Source organism: Trichechus manatus, unplaced genomic scaffold (assembly GCF_000243295.1).
Source record: "Trichechus manatus latirostris isolate Lorelei unplaced genomic scaffold, TriManLat1.0 scaffold00067, whole genome shotgun sequence".
In the NCBI taxonomy this organism is placed as follows: domain Eukaryota; kingdom Metazoa; phylum Chordata; class Mammalia; order Sirenia; family Trichechidae; genus Trichechus; species Trichechus manatus.
In genome coordinates this window covers 5,489,580-5,510,169 of record NW_004444003.1, presented here as the reverse complement: position 1 = coordinate 5,510,169, position 20,590 = coordinate 5,489,580, and the positions used below count along the sequence as shown (strand labels likewise).

The 20,590-nt window shown below is 38.7% G+C and overlaps 1 protein-coding gene across 1 annotated transcript in view; it reads left to right on the top strand.

The window, feature by feature from the left end:
• The window catches only part of PROSER2 (proline and serine rich 2), a 56,151-nt gene extending 36,440 nt beyond the window's left edge, over positions 1-19,711 (top strand). The window contains exons 3-4 of the mRNA XM_004379690.2: positions 15,578-15,830; positions 17,724-19,711. Coding sequence (XP_004379747.2) covers positions 15,578-15,830; positions 17,724-18,754 — 1,284 coding nt within the window. The 3' untranslated portion in view covers positions 18,755-19,711. The remainder of the gene's footprint in view (positions 1-15,577; positions 15,831-17,723) is intronic.
• The last annotated feature ends 879 nt before the right edge of the window (positions 19,712-20,590 follow it).

The window sequence follows — 20,590 nt, the reverse complement described above, 5'->3', positions numbered from 1 at the left end:
TTAGGAGCTTACAATTTAGAGGCAAGACAAGATAATCATGTGACACAAGGTTATAAAAGGTCTGGGAGCGCATATGATGCCATATACTTAAGATGTTTCTATCTTAATCAAAATCTCTTCATAATATTGCCAGGTTAAAGAAGTTTAGGGTAGCCAGGGAGCCTAGCTGTAATCCTTCAAAGCCATTCTTCTTTAATTCTGTAATCAAAAGTGTACATACAACATTTCATCCCTCACTGATTTGTTTTGTGCCTCTTTTCTTCCAGAAGTACAGGTTAAGTTATTCATAATGGAAAATTAGGGTAGTGACTAGTTAGAAGGAACCATAATTAAACCCTTACACCGAAACTGCGGGGGAGCACCACATACACTTTCATTCTTTTTTATGAAGCTGCTGAAGTAAGCGTGAGCATTAAGGCTGTGTAGGAAACTACAGAAGAGGCTTATTTTTATTTTATTCTCTCTGCCCCTATTTTGTTTGAGCTTTCAGGGGTCTGTTGTCGATTTAGATTATTAAATCAATAAAGCATTACCCAAGTGTCGGGGAGATGATTTTGGTGTCTGTAAGGACACGCAAACATGAAGTCACATTCTACCAAAACAAATACCCTGGGCTACCTACCGAGGAGGCTGGTAGTTAAGAGATGCTTGGCTCATCTCTAGATACTTTTTTAGGCATCATAATCTTTTTTGTGATTTTTTTTTTTTTTTAATCTGGAGTAGAAATGAGTTCTGCTGGTGCTTTTTTTTCTTCTTCCTCACCAGGAGTTGCCACAGTCTTAGTCGGCCATGAAGCTAAATTTCTTTGTTTAAAAGAAAAACAAAACAAAAGAAAAAAACGTAAGAACTTAGTTATGGAAGCAAAGTTCAGTAGTTTTTTAGGTAGGGATTATTTTAGTATGATTATTTTAAGCCATCTCGGCTTTTTTGTTCAATCAAAAAAAAAAGTTTTTCTCTCAGTGCGATTTCCCCAAAAACAAAACTCCTGTCCCAAATCTGTACTAACATAGGTACATGTGGCGTTATTGACTTTTGTATCTATTGTTAGCATTTATTTAAAAAGTTAAGTCATCCGGATGTTCTTCTCAGAGCTCAAATGGAACTACTAGATAAACATTGTTTCTGGCATCTTTGTGCAGGAATGAATAGACATCAGCATGCAGGAATGAATAGACATCAGCAAGACCCAGCACATTGTTTGCCTCTTCATGAAAGCTTGTACAATGTGAATTATAGTTACCTTAGTATATGTAGTATTTTGAGTTTTCTAGTTTGAATACATATAGAAGTTATTTCTTCCCAATCACGATGCACATATTAGGGTAGAAATGTATGCACTCTCACATTCATGAAGCAAAATGGTGCTTCCCATGGGGACTTGTAGACAATACTGAAGTCAATATGGTGGGATAAAATAGATGAGGTGGTTTTCTAGATAATTCTTTTAGTGTCTGCACATTTGTAGCCTTAAAGGGCTTCTTTTTACTCCATAGCTCAGATTAGTGCATTAAAAATCACATTTATAGAAAGGAAATTCTTTCTTTTCTTCCTTCCTTTCTCCTTCTCTCTCCCTCTCTCCTTCTCTCTGTTTTCACCTTCTTGTCCCAGGTGCAGGCAGAGTCCAGGTTCATTTGGAGGGCAGCTTCGTGTTTGGGGGATTAGGCAATGGACTGAGCCAACAGCATTTTTGGCTCTGCCCCATGGGTCAGGGCTCAAGGCCAGCCTGATCACAAAGAAGGCACTTGGGGATACATTCCAGTCACCCAGCCCATACTCCATCTTGTAACCCTAGAACGAGAACTCAGCTAGGGTGAGGGTACAAGAACACGAGTCTTCCAGGACCTGGAAATCTGATCACTGAGCAGTCTGGTTGAAATTGATTTGTGTCTCATGTAAATAATAAGTAAATGGGAGCTGGGAAGAACACTGAGGAAAAACTGTGAGCTTGAAGAACTCCAGGATAAAATGTACAAAACTTACTTAGGGATACAAATGAGAAGTAATTGTTTAATATGTTCTATTATCTTCAGGGTGAAAGCAGTATACATTCACTCATTACTTTTTTCAGGCAGAAAATAACGCTGATCTTGGCTGATAAACATAAGAACATAATTAATGATATTTGTATGAAGAGCAAGGAAAGTTCAAAGTTTAAGTTATAATCAGTGGCATAGACCTTTAAAACTGTTGACCGTACCCAAGGCCCCCTTTGTCCTCTCCAGCAAGGTGAGAACCTAAATGAATAGTTTTAATTAAACCCATGTTTATCAAGTATAAGCATTTAATTTAAACATCTTATGTTAATTTTAGATTTGTGACACTTTGGGAAACTACAGAATGATGATATGTTCTTACATTTCAGTATAATTTATGACATTAAAAAGACTAAGGGTATTCCATACATTTTTGCATCCTCTATCACAACTATACTGAATTCAAGTTATAGAGACTTTTAGGTGTTAGCTTAGAATACTAATTGTCACCATTTAAAAAATTACCTTTCTAGGAAAATAATTTTCAAATTCCAAAGACTTATGAACTAACTTTTCAATACAAGCATTTTTTAAAGTTGAATCTAGTTTATATATAATTTGAGTGGAAAGATAACTCAACGATTGGTATGTTTTAGGACCAGACCTACGTTAGATGATAAAAACAGTGCAGTCTCCCTTCTTTTTATTTTTATTGTATTGTTGTACTTTAAGTGAAAGTTTATAGTTCCAGTTAGTTTCTCATACAAAAATTTATACACATATTGTGTGACCCTAATTGCTCTCCCTATACTGTGACAGCAGATTCCTCCTTTCCACCCCTGATTTCCCATGTCCATTCAATGAGCTCCCGACACTCTCTGCCTTCTCATCTCACCTCCAGACAGGAGCTGCCCATTTAGACTCATGTATCTACTTGAGCTAAGAAGCACACTCTTCAGAAGTATCATTTCATGTCCCATAGTCTAGTCTAATCTTTGTCTGAAGAGTTGGCCTCAAGAATGGTTTTAGTGCTAGGTTGACAGAGAGTCTGGGGGCCATGCTTTCTGGGGTTCCTCCAGTCTCAGTCACACCATTAAGTCTGATCTTTTTACTAGAATTTGAGTTCTGCACCCCACTTTTCTCCTGCTCCATCAGGGACTCTCTGTTGTGTTCCCTGTCAGGGCAGTCATTGGTGGTAGCTGGGCACCATCTAGTTCTCTGGTCTCAGACTGTTGCAGTCTCCGGTTTATGTGGCCATTTCTGTCTCTTGGACTAATGCTTTCCTTGTGACGTTGGTGTTCTTCATTCTCATTTACTCCAGGTGGTTTGGGACCAATTGATGCATCTTAGATGGCCGCTTGCTAGCTTTTAAGACCCCAGACACCAGTCACCAAAGTAGGAGGCAGAACATTTTCTTAATAAACTTTGTTATGCCAGTTGACCTAGATGTCCCCTGAAAGTGTGGTCCCCAGACCTCTGCCCCTGGTACTCTGTCACTCGAAGTGTTTGGTTCTATTCAGGAAACTTCTTAGCTTTTGGTTTAGTCCATTTTGCTGATTTCCCCTGTAGTGTGTCTGTCCTTCCCTTCACCTAAGATAATTCTTGTCTACTATCTAGTTAGTAAATAACCCTCTCCCTCCTTCCTCACCCTCGCAACCATCAAAGAATGTTTTCTTCTGTGTTTAAACCTTTTCTTGAGTTCTTATAATAGTGGTCTTATACGATATTTGTCCTTTTGTGACTGACTAAATTCACTGAGCATAATGCCTTCCAGATTCCTCCATGTTATAAGATGTTCACGGCTTCATCGTTGTTCTTTATTGTTGCATACTATTCTATTGTGTGACTATACCATAATTTGTTTATCCATTCATCCATTGATGGGCACCTAGGTTGTTTCCATCTTTTTGCTATCGTGAACAGTGCTGCAATGAACATGGGTATGCATATATCTATTCGTGTGACAGCTCTTATTTCTCTAGGATATATTTCAAGGAGTGAAATGGTACTTCGTATGGTACTTCTATTTCTAGCATTTTAAGGAAGTGCCAAATTGATTTCCAAAGTGGTTGTACCGTTTTACATTTCCACTAACAGTGTATAAGGGTTCCAGTCTCTCCACAACCTCTCCAACATTTATTATTTTGTGGTTTTTGGATTAATGTTAGCCTTGTCGGGGTGAGATGGTATCTCATTGTACCTTTGATTTGCATTTCTCTAATAGCTAATGATTGTGAGCATTTCTTCATGTGTCTGTTAGCCACCTGAATGTCTTCTTTGGCAAAGTGCCTGTTCATATCCTTTGCCCATTTTTTTAATTGGATTATTTGTCTTTTTGTTGTTGAAGTTTTGCAGTATCTTGTAGATTTTAGAGATTAGATGCTGATTGGATTTGTCGTAGCCAAAAATTTTTTCTCAGTCTGTAGGTTGTCTTTTTACTCTTTTGGTGAAGTCTTTTGATGAGTGTAAGTGTTTGATTTTTAGGAGCTCCCAGTTATCTAGTTTCTCTTCTGGTGTTTGTGCATTGTTACTTATGATTTGTATTCTGTTTATGCCATATATTAGGGCTCCTAGCATTGTCCCTATTTTTTCTTCCATGAACTTTATCGTTTTCGATTTTATATTTAGGTCTTTGATCCATTTTGAATTGGTTTTTGTGCATGGTATGAGGTATGGGACTTGTTTCAGTCTTTTGCAGGTGGATATCCAGTTATGCCAGCACCATTTGTTAAAGAGGCAGTCTCCCTTTTTGAAAAACTTCCCTCAATATCAAAATGGATAGAACAGATTTGATGTTTTTGAAATAGAGTCACTTATCTTACTTTGGACAATCAAAATAAGAGCCTCAGTATTACAAAGACAAATTTTTGAGCATAGAGTATATGGTGGGGGTTATGCTAAGGGGCAGATAAGAGAAGTTAATTCCAGTCTAAGGGCCTCTTTACTCCCAAGCTACTTCAAATCAGTATTTCCTAAAGTACGACAGCTTGTAACTCAAAGTTTCCTTTTCCTGAATTGCTTTTGTGAGTCTGAAAATGAGTTTGGAGTCCTGAGCTATTACTGATCTGTTAAGCATTGGTTTTAGTTCACATATAGGCACATGTCAAACTGTTTCTCAATTATCTGTGTATTTATTCATTTCCCTCTCTAGAATGAACTCTTTAATAGCAAGAACTGTTGTTTCTTTCCTTTCTATTCCAATACATGGTTCAGTGTTTGACATAGTGAATAAACAAATTGATAAATTAATTCTCATGTCAACACTTAAATTTAATCATGGTAATTCACAAAGTAGTTGTCATTAGTATTTGTTAGTAAACATTAGTGTAGTAGCTAACTTATCCTGATGTCTACCACCACCACCACCAGTTGCCAGTGAGTCGATTCCGACTCATGGCTACCCCATGTGTGTCAGAGTAGAACTATGCTCCATAGGATTTTCAGTGTCTGATTGTTCAGAAGTAAATCACCAGGCCTTTTTTCCAAGGAGCCTCTTAATGGACTCGAGCCACCAACCTTTCAGATACTAGCCAAGCATGTTAACCATTTGCATTACCCAGGGACTTCTACAAATCATCAAAAACTGAGGTTCTGGTCACTTTATCCAATTTCCTCCACTTTGATGGAAGAGGAAAATTTAGAATTGAGATTGATTTTTTTGATTTTTGTTCTTAATAAAGGAAACTGATATAATGCAACTTTTTGAGGGTAATAGAAAGTGGTACAGAGGAATAGGGGTAGATATGGAAGAAGCCTTATGGAATCGAGTGAATAATTTCAAAAATAAGAATCAGGATCAGCACAAAGCTGGTTTCTATGAGGTGGAGGTCAGACATACCTCTACTCTCCAGCTTCTTCACCATTTCTGACACCAGCCATTCCTCCCACGGCACTCTCTGCTTCTCTGCTAGGTCCAATAATTCGTTGCAGTGGCCACTCAGAACTCACAAACGGTACTCACAATTATGTGTTTAATGGTGTTATGGATTGAATTGTGTCCCTAAAAAATATGTGTTGTAAATCCTAACCCCTATACCTGTGGTTATAATCCCATTTGGGAATGGATTTTCTTTGTTATGTTAATGAGGCAGCATTAGTGTAGGGTGAGTCTTAAATCAATCTGTTTTGAGATATAAAAGAGCAGATTAAACAAGCAGGCACAAATGGAGGGAAAGACACATGCCACATGATCGCCAAGGACCTGTCTCCAAAGCAGCCAGAGAGAGCCTTCCTCTAGTGCTGGCACCATGAATTCAGACTTCTAGCCTTCTAAACTGTGGGAAAATAAATTTCTGTTCTTAAAACCACCTACTTGTGGTATTTCTGTTATACCAGCACTAGATAACTAAGATATTTGGGAAGTAACAGACTACTACTCAGGAGATAGGATGCAGTTCATCAATCAGGACAGCTTCCAACCAGGACAGCTTCCAACCAGGACAGCTCTCTCAGCTCCTTCTCGGCCATGCTAGCAGGCAGGTCCTTGTCTTGGCCATGCTGGCCCCCTCTCTGCCCCCTCAGGACAAGCCCCCTCTCAATCCTCTCAGGACAGGCTTCCTCTTGGCCCTCAGGCCCCATTCCCTCTCAACTAGGGATATAGCTCTAGCACAGCTGGGGCATCTGCCACTGCCAAAGGCAGGCCAGCTCAGCCCCCACACTGCCTTTGGCCTCTCTGCTGCTAACTGGCCCAGCTCAAAGCCAGTGGACCAGCTTGCTCAGCTCTCTTAGCTGCTTTTCTATTAGCAGTTTTCTGTTGTCACCATCTGCTCTGCCACAGGTCCTCTTCCAGGCCTCCTGCTGTCTTCAGTGTTACCGCCCTTGACCCATATGACAGCTCTTTTAGGACATTCTTCACCTCCTCTCTCTCTCCTTCTATCTTCTTTCCTTGCCTCTAAAAATCCTCTGTGGGGTTGGCTGCTTATCAGTTTCAAGGCACCACCCTCCCAGCAGGACCACTAACTGACCAGTCCCCTCAGTGGACCTCAAGTCACTCAATTTGCATAGTAAACTGACCAGTCCCTCCAAGGTGCATGAAGTAGACCAATCACAGGGCAGACTGCAGCCCAGGGCTAGACAAAAAGTATCAAACCATCTGGTTGTTTACAGCTTACCCAGGAAATGTCATTCAACCTAGACAAAAGCAACACACCTTCTTGGGTAGAAAACGACTTGGGACCCTCACCTCCATTCCAAGTGGCTTCTCCAAAGAAATAGGGCAAAGGTAACTCCTTGGGGCTTAGAGGAAAAAAATCTCCCAAGCTGTTTTTCCAGAGAACCAAGGCAAAAGACCACATAAAGGAACTCATTTCACTATAAGGATAGACAATAAAAACCTCATGAGCAAAGCTGAAGGAAATAAAAGGAAGGTCTTGGGATTACTTGCCTTTGAGGATGAACACTCTCAAGACTTAGTAAAGAATTGGAGAAGATGGCAGGGCATGCATGTTTATTGAGAACAGATACTGTACTCCCAAGTATGGTCCTGAAGCCCTTGAATAAAATCTCTGCCCACAGATTCATTGTCCTAACCTTCAGAAAAGATACCTACCATTTATTTCTTCAGTAAGCAGGATTATTGATATTTATTAGTATGTGATTAGAAAGGAAATAAGTAGAACAAAACAGAAAACAAATATAGAAGTAGTTCTAGTCCTGGCCCCTCCACAAAATAGTTGTATGACTCTTGGAAAATTATTTCATGCTTCTGGTCCCAGTTTTCGCATCTTCAAATGAGGGGACTGGACTGATTGATCTGTTGTGTTATATCAGTCATTCTGAATCCTATAATTTACCAAAGAATGTAAGAATGGTTTTTTATGAAATTCCCTTTCTAAACCTATTTTCCAAATGAAGTCTCATGTTGGGACTGCTTGCTTTGAGGTTAGATTAGACACGTGGGGTTTATATATTTTATTCTTATTTTTGTCCCTCATTTAATGTGAGAAATTGGCATGCGTCTTAAGCTGAAGGTCTGTTGTAGGCCCATTTGTGTAAATCCATTTAATTCTACTGTCTACACAACCAAAGGGAAATTATTACACCTAACCAAAGTAGATTCTTTAAAAAACTCATGAAAAACCCTATTGAAGTACTGAACTGGAGAGGTCAAAGTAGGAGGAAAAGGATAAAAAGCATTAATTTATTTTCCTTGACTTTTTATTCATGGCTGTTATCATTATCATGTCATCCTAATGACGGTTGTTTTAATTGTTAACTAGAGGGATCTTTGTTACACTAAGAGCCCTAATGACTTTAGACTTACAAAGTATTTGGGTTGAACCACTGAGCTCAACCACTCTGCATGGTTAGAAGAAAAGTTTGAAATGCCTTGAGGTGAATCTGGAAAAGCAGTGGGGATGAGAGCAGTGAGGCTGACCTGTGAGGAATGCTGAATGGGTGGGAGACAGGCTAATCCAGCAAGAATAGGAAATACAGAGGAAAGATGAGGCAGGAATGTTCTACAACATTTATAATCCTACAAATTCAGTAAAATTTTAAAAAATAAAAAAATAGTGTGACTGGATTTCTGTGGGTAAAGACATGAATCCTTTCTTTAACTAGACACTTTAAAGTGTAACATCTAGCAGAGGTGAAAAACATGGGAGATGAATAACAATAGTAAAAAATAGAATTTTATATAAGGAGTTGATTCTACATTTTTAAATATCTCTCAAATCCATCTATTTCTCTCTATTCCCATAACCACTACCCTGGTTTAGGCGACCTTTAACTCTTGTCTTAGTTGTTTCTCATATTCAACATATGCCAACATTATCTTTTCAAAGTACATTTCTGACTACCCTTTTGTTTTGTGAGGAAAACAAAAATCCTCACAACTGGACCAATAAGCAACATCATGATTAACAGAGAAAAGATTAAAGTTGTCAAGGATTTCATTTTACTTGGATCCACAATCAATGACCATGGAAGCAGCAGTCAAGAAATCAAATGACACATTGGATGAGTCTGCTGAAAAAGACTTCTTTAAATTGTCAAAAAGCAAAGATGTCACTTTAAGGACTAAGATGCGCCTGACCCAAGCCATGGTGTTTTCATTCATCTCATATGCATACAAAAGCTGAACAATGAATAAGAAAGAAGAAAGAAGAATTGATGCCTTTGAATTATGGTGTTGGCAAAGAATATTGAATATACTCATGGACTGCCAGAAAAACAAACAAATCTGTCTAGGAAAAAGTACAGCCAAAATGCTTCTTAGAAGCAAGGATGGTGAGACTTCGTCTCAGATACTTTGGACACATTACCAAGAGGGACCATTCCCTGGAGAAGGACATCATGCTTGGTAAAGTAGAGGGTCAGCGAAAAAGAAGACGACCCTCAAGGAGGTGGATTGACACAGTGACAGCAAGAACGGGCTCAAGCATAACAACCACTGGGAGGATAGCGCAGGACTGGGCAGTGTTTCGTTCTGTTGTACATAGGGCCGCTATGAGTTGGAATCGACTCGACGGCACCTAACAACAACTATCCCTCATCCCCTTTGGCTTAACTCCCACCCACTTCTTTCACCGACTAATAATATCATTTCCTCTGCGATGTTTTTCCTAATCAGATCCCCCTCCCCAAAAGTATGACAATTCCCATCCCACCCATGCTATGTGACCCGTGGTCAGTTTGTCAGAGCAGTTTCCGTACTATAATGTAATTGCCTATTATCTGAAACCCTCGTTTGACAGGTAAGCTCTAGCAGTAAGCACGGTATTTACACTGTTGTATTTGTACTGTTTGATGCTTAGTCAATGCTCAAATATTTGAATGTTTGATTCAGTAGATGCTATGAGTAAGCTGGAGGTGTGGTGACATTTCAGTTGGTCCATGAAGGATAGGTAAGATGTAGCTATGGGCACATTGCTGACATAGAATCAAGTGTAGGAAATAGCAAATAGTTTCATTTGATTAGAGTGTAGAGCAAGAGTTGGCAAACTTCAGCCTGGGGATCATATCTGGCCACCAGCCTGTGTTTGTAAATAAAATTTTATTGTAACACGACTAGGCTCGTTCATTTACATATTGTCTATGACTTCTTTCACATTACATCAGCAAAACTCAAAATATTTACTGTCTGGCCCTTTACAGAAAATGTTATAGATATATAAATGATATAGAGTATAAAGGAGAGAGTGAAAGGAAGCAAAATTTGAAAAGTAGGTAGGAGATTATTCTGAAGTTTGCAGAATAAGATGTGAATGCCTTAGTCTTGTATTCTGTAGACATGGAGAACTTCTAATGATTACAATAGTAGTTCATTTTTCCTCCTCTTTTTCTTGGTCCAATGCTAAATAAAAAATGTTAAATAAGTGATACTTTGCATCCATTTTACCTGGTAGTATCTTCCAGCTTTTTAAACGTCCCCTCATACTGACCCTTTTATTAGAGGGAGCATTGAAATTCTCAGGGACGATATAACTGCTCAATGTGTAAATTAAGAAAATTAATTACAGAGCTCTAGTTAATATGTGTAGCCCTGATGGTGCAGTGGTTAAGAGCTTAGCTGCTAACCAAAAGGTCGACAGTTCAAATCCACCAGCCACTCCTTGGAAACCCTATGGGGCAATTCTGCTGTGTCCTACAGGGACGCTATGAATCGTGATCAACTCCATGGCAACAGGTTTTTTTTTTTTTTTAGTTAATATGAAGCTGTTCTTAATGCTGGAGAAAAATTATTCTTGAAGGTAGTATGGCTTCCTTACCCCGCCCCCTCCAAATCTCAGAAAATGTAGAGCAAAAAGATATGCCATGAACTAAAACTTTAGGGCATATTGTTTCAAAAGTTCAAATTTAAAAAATAAAAGAGATACAAAATGCAATTACAATGAAAGGAAAATTGCAGACCAATCTTTCTTGTGAGTATAATGCAAAAATTCTAAACAAAATATTATCAAATCAAATCCAGTGACGTATATAAAGGATAATAATGTCGCAACCAAGTTGGACTTATCCCAAGAATGCAAGGTTGGTTTAATATTTGAAAATCAAATGTGTGAGATTGCTACACTGGAAACTACAAAATATTATGGAGAGAAATTAAAGGGCCAAATCAGTGTGTCTCAAACTTTATTGCATCAAAATTACCTAGATGGCATGTTAAAACCCAGATTGACGGGTCCAACCCCTCAAAGTTTCTGACTTAGTAGATCTGGGATGGGCCCAAGAATTTATATTTCTAACAAGTTTCTAGGTGATACTGATGCTGATGCTGATGCTGCTGCCCCAGGAACCACATTTGAGACCAACTAATATAAATAAGGAAACCCTGATGGTGTAGTGGTTAAGTGCTATGGCTGCTAACCAAAAAGTTGGCAGCTTGAATCCACCAGGTGATTCTTGGAAACTATGGGGCAGTTCTACTCTGTCCTGTAGGTCACTATGAGTTGGAATCGACTTGACGGCAATGGGTTTCGGTTCTTTTTTTTTAATCTAAATAAATAAAGGCCACTTTGTAGATTGGAAAAATATTTGTGGAGTTGGAAAAATATTGTAAAAATATCAGTTTTCCAAGGAGCTTTGATGCAATCCCAATCAAAATCCCAGCAAGAGTATGTGTGTATTTATATGCATATGGAAATTGACAAGCTGATACTAAAATTTATTTGAAAATAAAAAGGGTTGAGAAAAGTTAGGACAAATTTAAAGAAGAACAGCAAAACTGGAGGGCTTTAACTATGAGATATCAAGACTTACTATAAAGTGATAATTAAAGCAAGTGTTTTATTAGTGTATGGATAGAGAAGTAGACAGACGAACAGAAAAAAGAATCCAGAAACAGACCAGCACATGTGATAACACCTGATTTACAACAAAGGAGGCACTGCAGTAGAGAAAGAATGGTCTTTTCAATGAGTGGTGCTGGAATAATTAGATGTCAGTTTAGAAAACAGTGAATCTTGGCCTCACATCATACACAAAAGTTCATTCCAGATGAATTGTAGCACTATATATGGAAAGTTAAAAACAATAGTACTTCTAGAATAAAATGTAGGTGAATATCTTCATGACCATGGAGTATGTAGTGGTTTCTTAAATAGGACACCAAAAGCTCTACCCATAAAGGAAAAGATCAATTCATTGTACTACATTAAAATTAAGGACTAGTCATCAAAAGACCCCCATTAAGAGAGAGAAAAGGCAAGCCACAGAGTGGGAGAAGATATATGCAATAAATATATCCAGCAAAGGATTTGTATCTACAATGTCTAAAGAAATCCTCCAAATTATTTTTTAAAAAGACAACTTGATAGAAAAATAGGCAAAAGACTTGATCAAGCACTTCACAAAAGAAGATCTCCAAATGACCAATAAGTATTGTGAAAAAAATGCTCAACACCATTGGTCTTCAGGGAAATAAAATTGAAACTCACAATGAGATACTGCTACATACCTATCATACAGGGCTATAGAGAAACCAGCACTTCCATACATCACTGGCTGGAGTGTAAATTGGTACAACCACTTTGGAAAACTTCGGCTGTATCTACCAAATTGAACACATACTTATGACCCAGCAATTGCATGTAGGTTTGCATCCAACAGGAATATATTGCTCATCCTCCCTGACATTTTATTACAACTGTTTACCTGACCCAAGTTATAGATAGCTCTTCTTTTGCTGAGTCATCATTCCTTCAAGATTAAGCTGGGCTAGTTTGAGGAATTTGCACGTATTGTTAATCATCCCAGAAGTAAGTGTATGCTATGCCTTAAACTAAGAAGAGTCTCAAAAATTGTGGCTTTTCCTGTGATGGGCCTGGGAGTTAGATGCTTTGGGATAGATGAGCATTTGAATATCCTCTCAGATCACAGTATGAAAAGCATTACTCTACACCATATGGATCAGATCTGAATCATCTTTGCTTCTACCATACTTTTTTTAAATCAAAGTTTATGCTCATGGTTTAGAGTCAGTTCGTTTTATAAGGTTCATGAAAAGCATCAGTCCCCAATTTCCTACTCACCAGAGGCAACCACTTTTAACTCATACTTGTTATTTACCTTCATCCTCCCCCCATTAGCATTTTACTATATATCCTTTCAGTATTTTTTCTGTGTGTGTATATATATTTAAGTATGCATATACTTAAATAGAATTGAAACAAACTCTAATTTTTTTCTGTCTGCGTTTTTTCACTTAACATTACATTCTTTGAAAACACCATTAAAATGGCTATATATAGTATTCCATCTTGTGAACGTACCATGATTTGTTTAACCGCACTCTGATTGTTGGATATTTTAGGTTGTTTCTTCTCTTGTTCGTGAGTTTTCTTGCCACTACAAATACTAATATAATTAACATATCTCTGTGTGTGTATGTATGATGTGTGTGTATTTCTGCAAATAGATTGATCTATACATGCTTTCACAACTTTTGGTTCTTTCTGTGGTTAATAATTATCTTGGTTTTATTTGCTTGCCTAGTTTTCTGTGTAGCCCCCTGGCTTGCTGTGATCTAGACTGGTTGTTTCACTGCACAGCTGACATCCTAGGATTTCACCATTATCCTGGTGATTCCCTTCAACTTTCTCTCATTGACTCTCCTATTTCCTGAGTCCGTCCCATGCCTTCTTTCTTGTTTACTCATTGTTACAGGGGAACACCCCCCATTTCTCCACTACCCTACAGTAGCTTCCTGATAAAGACATACATGAGACATCAATTGTTTAGACCTCGCATATCTTAAAAAAATCTTAATTTTATCCTATTCTTAATGAATAACTGGGCTGTGTATAGAATCTAGTTCAGAATTCGTTCACAGTTTTGAAGGCGTTACTGCATTGTCTTCTGGTTTCCAGTGTTGCTACTGAAAGTCTACTGCTGTTTGATTCCTGATCTTTTGTGTGTAACCTGTTTTTTCAGTCTGGGAGGCGTTTAGCATCTTTTCTTGGTCTTCAGTGTACTGAAATTTCATAGTGATGTGCCTTGATATGGGTCTGTTTTATTTTTGTTCATAATGTTGTACAGTGATGGCTCCTTTGGATCTGGAAACTCATGTCCTTCTGTTTAGGGAAACTCTCTTGTATTATATTATTTGCTTATTTTGATAATTGCTTACCCTCTATTTTCTCTGATTTCTCTCTCTGGAACTCTCATTATTCAGATATTGGCCCTCCTAGACTTATTCCCTAATTTTCTTCTTTTATATTATTTCTAAAAATATTTTTGACTTTTTGTTATACTTTTCTAGCTTTTTAACTTTATCTTCTAGGCTTTTCTTTAGTTTTCATATCTGCTGTCATATATTTTTAATTTCTAAGAGCTCTTTTTTGTCCTATAGTGTTTTTTTATAATAGCACTGTATTCTTGTTTAAGGATTCAGTATCTCCTCTTATCTCTATAAGGGTATTAAATGACGATAACCTTTTTCAAATATTTATCACTCTGCAAGTTTGTTTCCTATAAGTTGCTTTTTTTTTTTCTTTTTGTTTATTTCGGTATGTCTCTCATGTCATAGATTTTCCTCAGATGCTTTGTTGTAATCATCAGCTATCTGCACATATTTAGGAGTTAGACATTAAGAAACTGAGTGAAAACTTTGCTGAAATTTGTTTATTATGATCTTCACTTGTAGAATGATCTTGCTATTTTATTGGGGAACCCTTGATGTCCATCCTTTTGGCCTCTAGGACCATTCATATTCCCTAGAGAAGACTCTTAAAATCTTCTGTCTGAAGAGCATCAATTTGGCTTCATTTACTACTCCTGTTTTCAACCCTGCTTGATGTCCCCCAGTTCAAAGTCTCTTTTTACCTTCTTTAAGAAAAAATGTCTGGTTTTATGCTAGGTGATCCAATTACTTCTGATAGAGACTTTCAATCATTTCTGCTGCTTTCAGTGTCACCCTTACCACACTTCCAGAACTAGTCAGTATCACCAACTTCGGAACTTTTGGCAGGTTCTGCAGTCCCCAGCAGGCTGATGCTTGACTTTCCTAAACTGCTGATTTAAAATTTGACTTTCTTGGGTCTTCCAAGTCAGTTACCATCTGTCCTTCTGCTGCTAATTTCCAAATTTTGTTGCTGTCATCTCTTTCCCTATTATTTTTGTCTTTGTGATATATGCCTTTTTTAGGAAACAAATTAACTCTTCTATTGTTTTAGTGGGGTTTCCAGAGGGAGAGGAGACAAATATATGAGTTCAATCCATCATCTTTAACCAAGAGTTCCCACTGATGTTATTATGGGGAGAACAAGTATATCTGATAGAGCTTTCAGCAGTAAGTTGAAAACAGCTTCCCTTAGGAGGTACCGAAGGAGAATTCCTTTTTTTTGCCATTGACTCACTAGGAACCACAGAGCTAGTGCTGTTAGTAGGTTCTGAGATCCTTTATTTGCTACATCTTTTTTATAGTATCCTTTTTTATGCAGGTAAAATGGTGAGGGACATATTGGTGCAGGTTTGTCAGTGGGGCAACCTGAATAGCAGACTCTCCCTAAGAGGGAGATTTTAGAGTGCTGTGATTTCTACCCTGGGCTCTGTATTGATCCCTACTTTGGGGTGTGGGTGTGTATGTGTGTGTGTTTTCCGCCTCAGTGAAACCACTGTTTGTTTTATCACTTCCATTCCCATTCCCCAAACCTGTCTTATAGGATGATGAGAGCCTGAAGCACCTCACACATGAGGAAAAGGATGTCATCCTGTTTTTTGAAGAAACTATTGATTCCCTGGAGGAAGACTTTGAGGAGCAAGTGCTGTGTGATAGCAGTATACACTGCCGCTCTCCACGATCTCTGGAAGAGAGCACGTCCAGTCATTCCGAGCCAGAAGATGTCATCGATTTAGTGCTGCCGGTACCTGCAGCTAGGGAACCTGAGTGCCCTCCAGATGTGACTCAGGCAGCAGGTGAGGAGTGAAACACAAGTCCCCAGACCTGTGACTTAGTTTGTTAGTGCTGTGCAAGACAAAGAGGCACTTGTTTTTGTTGTAGTCTCCTCCCTTTGCCAGTATAGAAGCTGTTGAGGCTTATCAGGTTTTTGTAGGTAGTAGCATCCTCTTGATAATTTGATTATCCAACCAAATAGATGCTTTCATAGTACATTAGAAAGAAAACACATGAAGGAAAATTGCAAAAAGGCTGGAATAAAGAATGAGACTAATCGGGCATTCAAATGGATTATACATTAAAAAAAGAAAGAAAGAAAATTGGAAATAGCTTCCAGGTAACAATTCTATCCTACAAAGAAAATCAGAGGTACTTATATTTTAGCCCTTGAGGTTTAACCTAGATTTTTGTGCAAGATTATACCCCCATTTCTGTAGCATGACTTTCCAAAGTAGAAGTAAAGGAACTGAAAAGTCAGCTGATTGAGGAAAATAGAAAAAGATCAGAATAAAAATTTGGCTTAGCATCTACTTTTGTACATTTTGCTCAACTCATTGTGGCATCAAAGGAGAGGTAAGCTTTTATCCATCTAGTCCTGTGATAAGATGCCCTGGTGGCGCAGTAGTTAAAGCACTTGACTGCTAACCGAAAGGTCAGCAAAGGGACTCCACGGGACAAAGATGTGGCAGTCTGCTTCCCTAGAAATTTACAGCCTTGGACCCTATGGGGTCACTGTGAGTCAGAATTGACTCTACAGCAGTGGGTTTAGGGTTTAGTTCTGTGACAGAGCTAGAGGGAAAAGGACAAAGAGAAAAGTTTCTTCCAACTTTTTTCCTGATTGGAAAAGGATGGTGGAAAATAAATGTGGGCAAGGGGACAAGGATTGGAAAGGATAAGGAAAAAGTGGGAGGGAAAATACTTTTACTCTGGTAACTACATAATACTGCTATTTGTAATGATCCTCTAGAAACATACATACATATATACTTCTAAAGCACAGTTGTTTGTTACTCAGAACTTCACATACTGTGAACATGTATTCCAGACATGGAGCTTGGTTTGCAGCCACCTCTTCAAAGAAGAGCTTTAATATGAATCTCTATTGTCATTACCCTTCTGCTTTGAAGTATATAGTTCCTAAGATTAATTTGAACCAGCTTATTCTTTGAAAATGGCAAATCACAATCATGCCAAGGAAAACACTTTTTATAAATAAGCCACTCTGACCCATCAATTCTCTGACATGACATTTTCATAACATATTGTGTGAGATTCTGAAGATACAAAAATAAATAAGACGTGGCATATGGTTTTGTAGTGGTAGACAGATGGGTAAATATAAGTACATACAGAAAAGTGTTAGGTGACCTGTGATTGATACACGTTAAGACTATGATAAAGGCTCAAAGGCAGGCATATGAAATTCTACTTGGGGCTGTCAGGAAACATGTCTGTTTCGTAGAGGAAGGTGACACATCTAAATATCCTTCACCTAGAAAGACCTGATGGTATTATTGGTGTGTGCCACACAACTTTCCAGCCTCAGTTTCCTCCTTTGTAAAATCCCCTGGTGAGGTAAGTTGCTATTTACCTGCTATTACACACCTCAGAATGGTGGATCCTTAGAAGCCTGCTTTTACAATATGCTTCCTTCGTACTGACCATTTCTAACTTGCAAGTGTTTCACAATAACTACTTTCTTCTCCTTCACCATATTGTTATGAGAATAATGTACTACATTCTCTTTCACTATCCCAGGGAACCGGGATAGAGAGGGAGTTTAGATTATAGGAGGTGCTGCTGAAGTTTAATTAAATCCCTTTGAGGCCCTTTTAAATTCAGTTAATAGGATCTGTAATGTATTTGCTTTTACATAAGGTGGTAGCTTATGCGGATTCTCTCTCACTTTTCAGAGGCTGAACCTGTCGGAAAGGAAGAAATTCCTGTCCTGGAATGCAGGAGGCAAAATGCTGAGAATTCTCTGCCACCAGATTCCATGGTTCCGGAGACCCTTCCTCTGCCACCTTCCTCACCTATCACCTCAACTCCAGCCCACACCAGGAAAGAGTTGCTGCCTCCTTCTCCTCCAGCAGAGCACCCAAAACTACCCCGCTCAGTTCCTACTCCGCTTGTTATCGCTCAGAAAATTTCTGAGAAATTGGCAGGAAATGAAGCGCTTTCCCCCACATCCCCCTCGAAGGAGGGCAGGTCTGGAGAATGGAGGACACCGACTTCTTTAGCCCCTCAAAATGGCGGCCACTTTCTGTGGCACAGACACATGACCCAGCCTGTACACAAGATTCATCGTTTCCCCAGCAATATTAGTGTGACCAACAGTTCAGGGAAAGAATTCAGTAAGACCATCTCAAAAGCAGCTGTCAATGTCCAAGAGCGTAAAGCCCAGGTCTTAGCCAACATTAATGGTGTCTCTTTCCTCACCACGGGAGAAATGGAAGATCAGTCACCAAAGAGTGACCTCACTGAGCAGAGGAGAGGCTTCTCTCCTGAGCAAGTGACACGTGACCAAAGCAAGCCAGGCCCTGTCAAGGAAGCTGTATGCCAAGGGACAGGAGGGCAGCCCAGTAGTCAGCAGTCCAAAGGCGTGCAGACAGAACATTCCCCAGCATTGGCCAATGGCTTCCAAAGCATCCATGATGTCCTAAAGAGTGAGCCTAGTCCCTTTGTCTCTACTGGAAAGACTATCACCTTCCGCCCAGACCCAGCTCTTACCAATAAACTTGGATGCCAGAATGCTGTCAAGAGCTTTTATGAACACCGGCAGCCAGACTGTGGCCAGGATATTAGGAAGCGGTCAGTTTCTCTCCCCAGAGCTGTTGGATTCAGACCCCAGGGCATCACTGTTCAGTTCTCTGGCCGAGGCTCCACAGAGGAAGCTCGGCGTGAGGCCCTGAGGAAGCTTGGCCTCCTGAAGGAGAACGTGTGATGGAGAATATATAAGGGAAGATGAAGAGACGTGATTGTTAGCCACGTCTGCAGAAGGGCTAAAATACACCTTTTTTCCCCTCTTTCGCACTAAAAAGAGAGGTGAAATGAAATATTAGCGGTAATACAGGAATTGTCTCATCCAGGAAATCCAGGAGCTATTTGGCCTAAAATGGACGTACATACCTAAAGAGTAGTAACAACCATCCCAACTACTGTGCCATGTTGAGGATTAGAGATTAGAGGTGCCAGAACTCAGCAGTCTGGGCTAAGTAAATAAAGAATAGTAAGTACTGCCTTCCTCCCATCCTACATCTCAACAGGGAGCCCTATATCTTGTACTCTTCCGTTTTCCAAGAACTCAGAGAGAATAACAGTTTGAAACCTGTAGGCCTCCGTGATCTGTAAATGCTATATGGTTTTTGGATCTGGGAGGAGGGCGGTTGGGAGGAGTTCTTGAGTCTCTAATCAAGCCTTTTATTCCAAGTATATGACATGGAAGCCAGTTTAGATCTCTTATACTCAATTCTCTAAGGGATTTTTCCCTGCTTTTCTAAGAAAATAAAAGGAAATGCTTGCTAAATTTTTGTAGTGTCTTAATGTAAGTTTTTGTTTTTGAAGGGTGAAAGATGGTACTTCAGCCCTAGATATATTTTGGTTCTTTGATATTATTTAGTTTGCATCCCTTTTTCACTGAAATGAAACCTTTAGAGTATGACTTACTGTAATTTTGAGTGAAATAGAAAGGTTAAGTTAGGAAAAGGTGGTAATTTTGAAAAAGCAAAATCATCAGATTACAAAGTCTGCGTTACTGGGAGATATGTGTATGAGTGTGTGTTGTGTGTATATATATATGTACATATTATATGTTTATAGATGTGTGTGTATATATATATAAATGTGTAGTTATGTGTATGTGTACACATTCATTTACACATCTATATAAACTTCTTAAAACCGACAGGATGTCAGTGTTTCCTATTCTCTTGATAGTCACAGCCAACTCAGCACTGTGATGAATGACACAAGAAACTGTTAATTCCGAATATGGAAGTCCTTTAAGGACACATCTCCATGCTATTTCAGTGAACCAAAAGTGCTTTTTCCTCAACAGTGTGTTCTTCTTTTCACAATTGAAATAATATTCCCTGCTTCCAAATAAGCAAGATAGTTTGTTTTGTAGTGAATAACATGCATAAATGTTCGTCTCTTCTGATTTATCACATAATTTTTGTTTTGCATTTTCCAAGGTAGCTAGGAACCTGAAGGAAACAAAAGAGTCTTAGAGATCCCTTCCTGACTGTGTTCCATGAGCAAGATCTCAGGATTCATTTAAAAGGTGAAAAAACATGGAACTAGGTTACACAGCATGAAAAGAACTGGTTCTCTCCCAGACTATGTCTTACATGCTGAGCTGTAGCCACAAGCATTATTATCAAAACTATTTAAGGCTGGAGTCTTAAACCTCTAAAAATAGATTGGGAAGGGCCACACTTAGGAGTCACGCCCTTTCATTATTATGTATTAGCCATCACGGTAGCAGAATCTGTTTCTTTCCTGTTGAGTATGACTTCAATTCGAACTTTTTAATGTGCCATGAAGGGCGTTTTGCATAGTATTCAACTTGCCTTGTAAGTTGCATAAAATGTTTGTAATTTTTTTCCCTTAAAACTACAGTATTTAGTGTCTCATCCAGCTCTTGTCCTCGTGAAATAATCTCATAGATTCTTAATGGTCTTAGTTGAAATAAGTGCTTTAATTTTACAGCTTTTAAAGATAGTTACTTCTCCTGTTTATGTTGGATTTCTTTAGAGGATAGATTTATGAGGGTTGTATT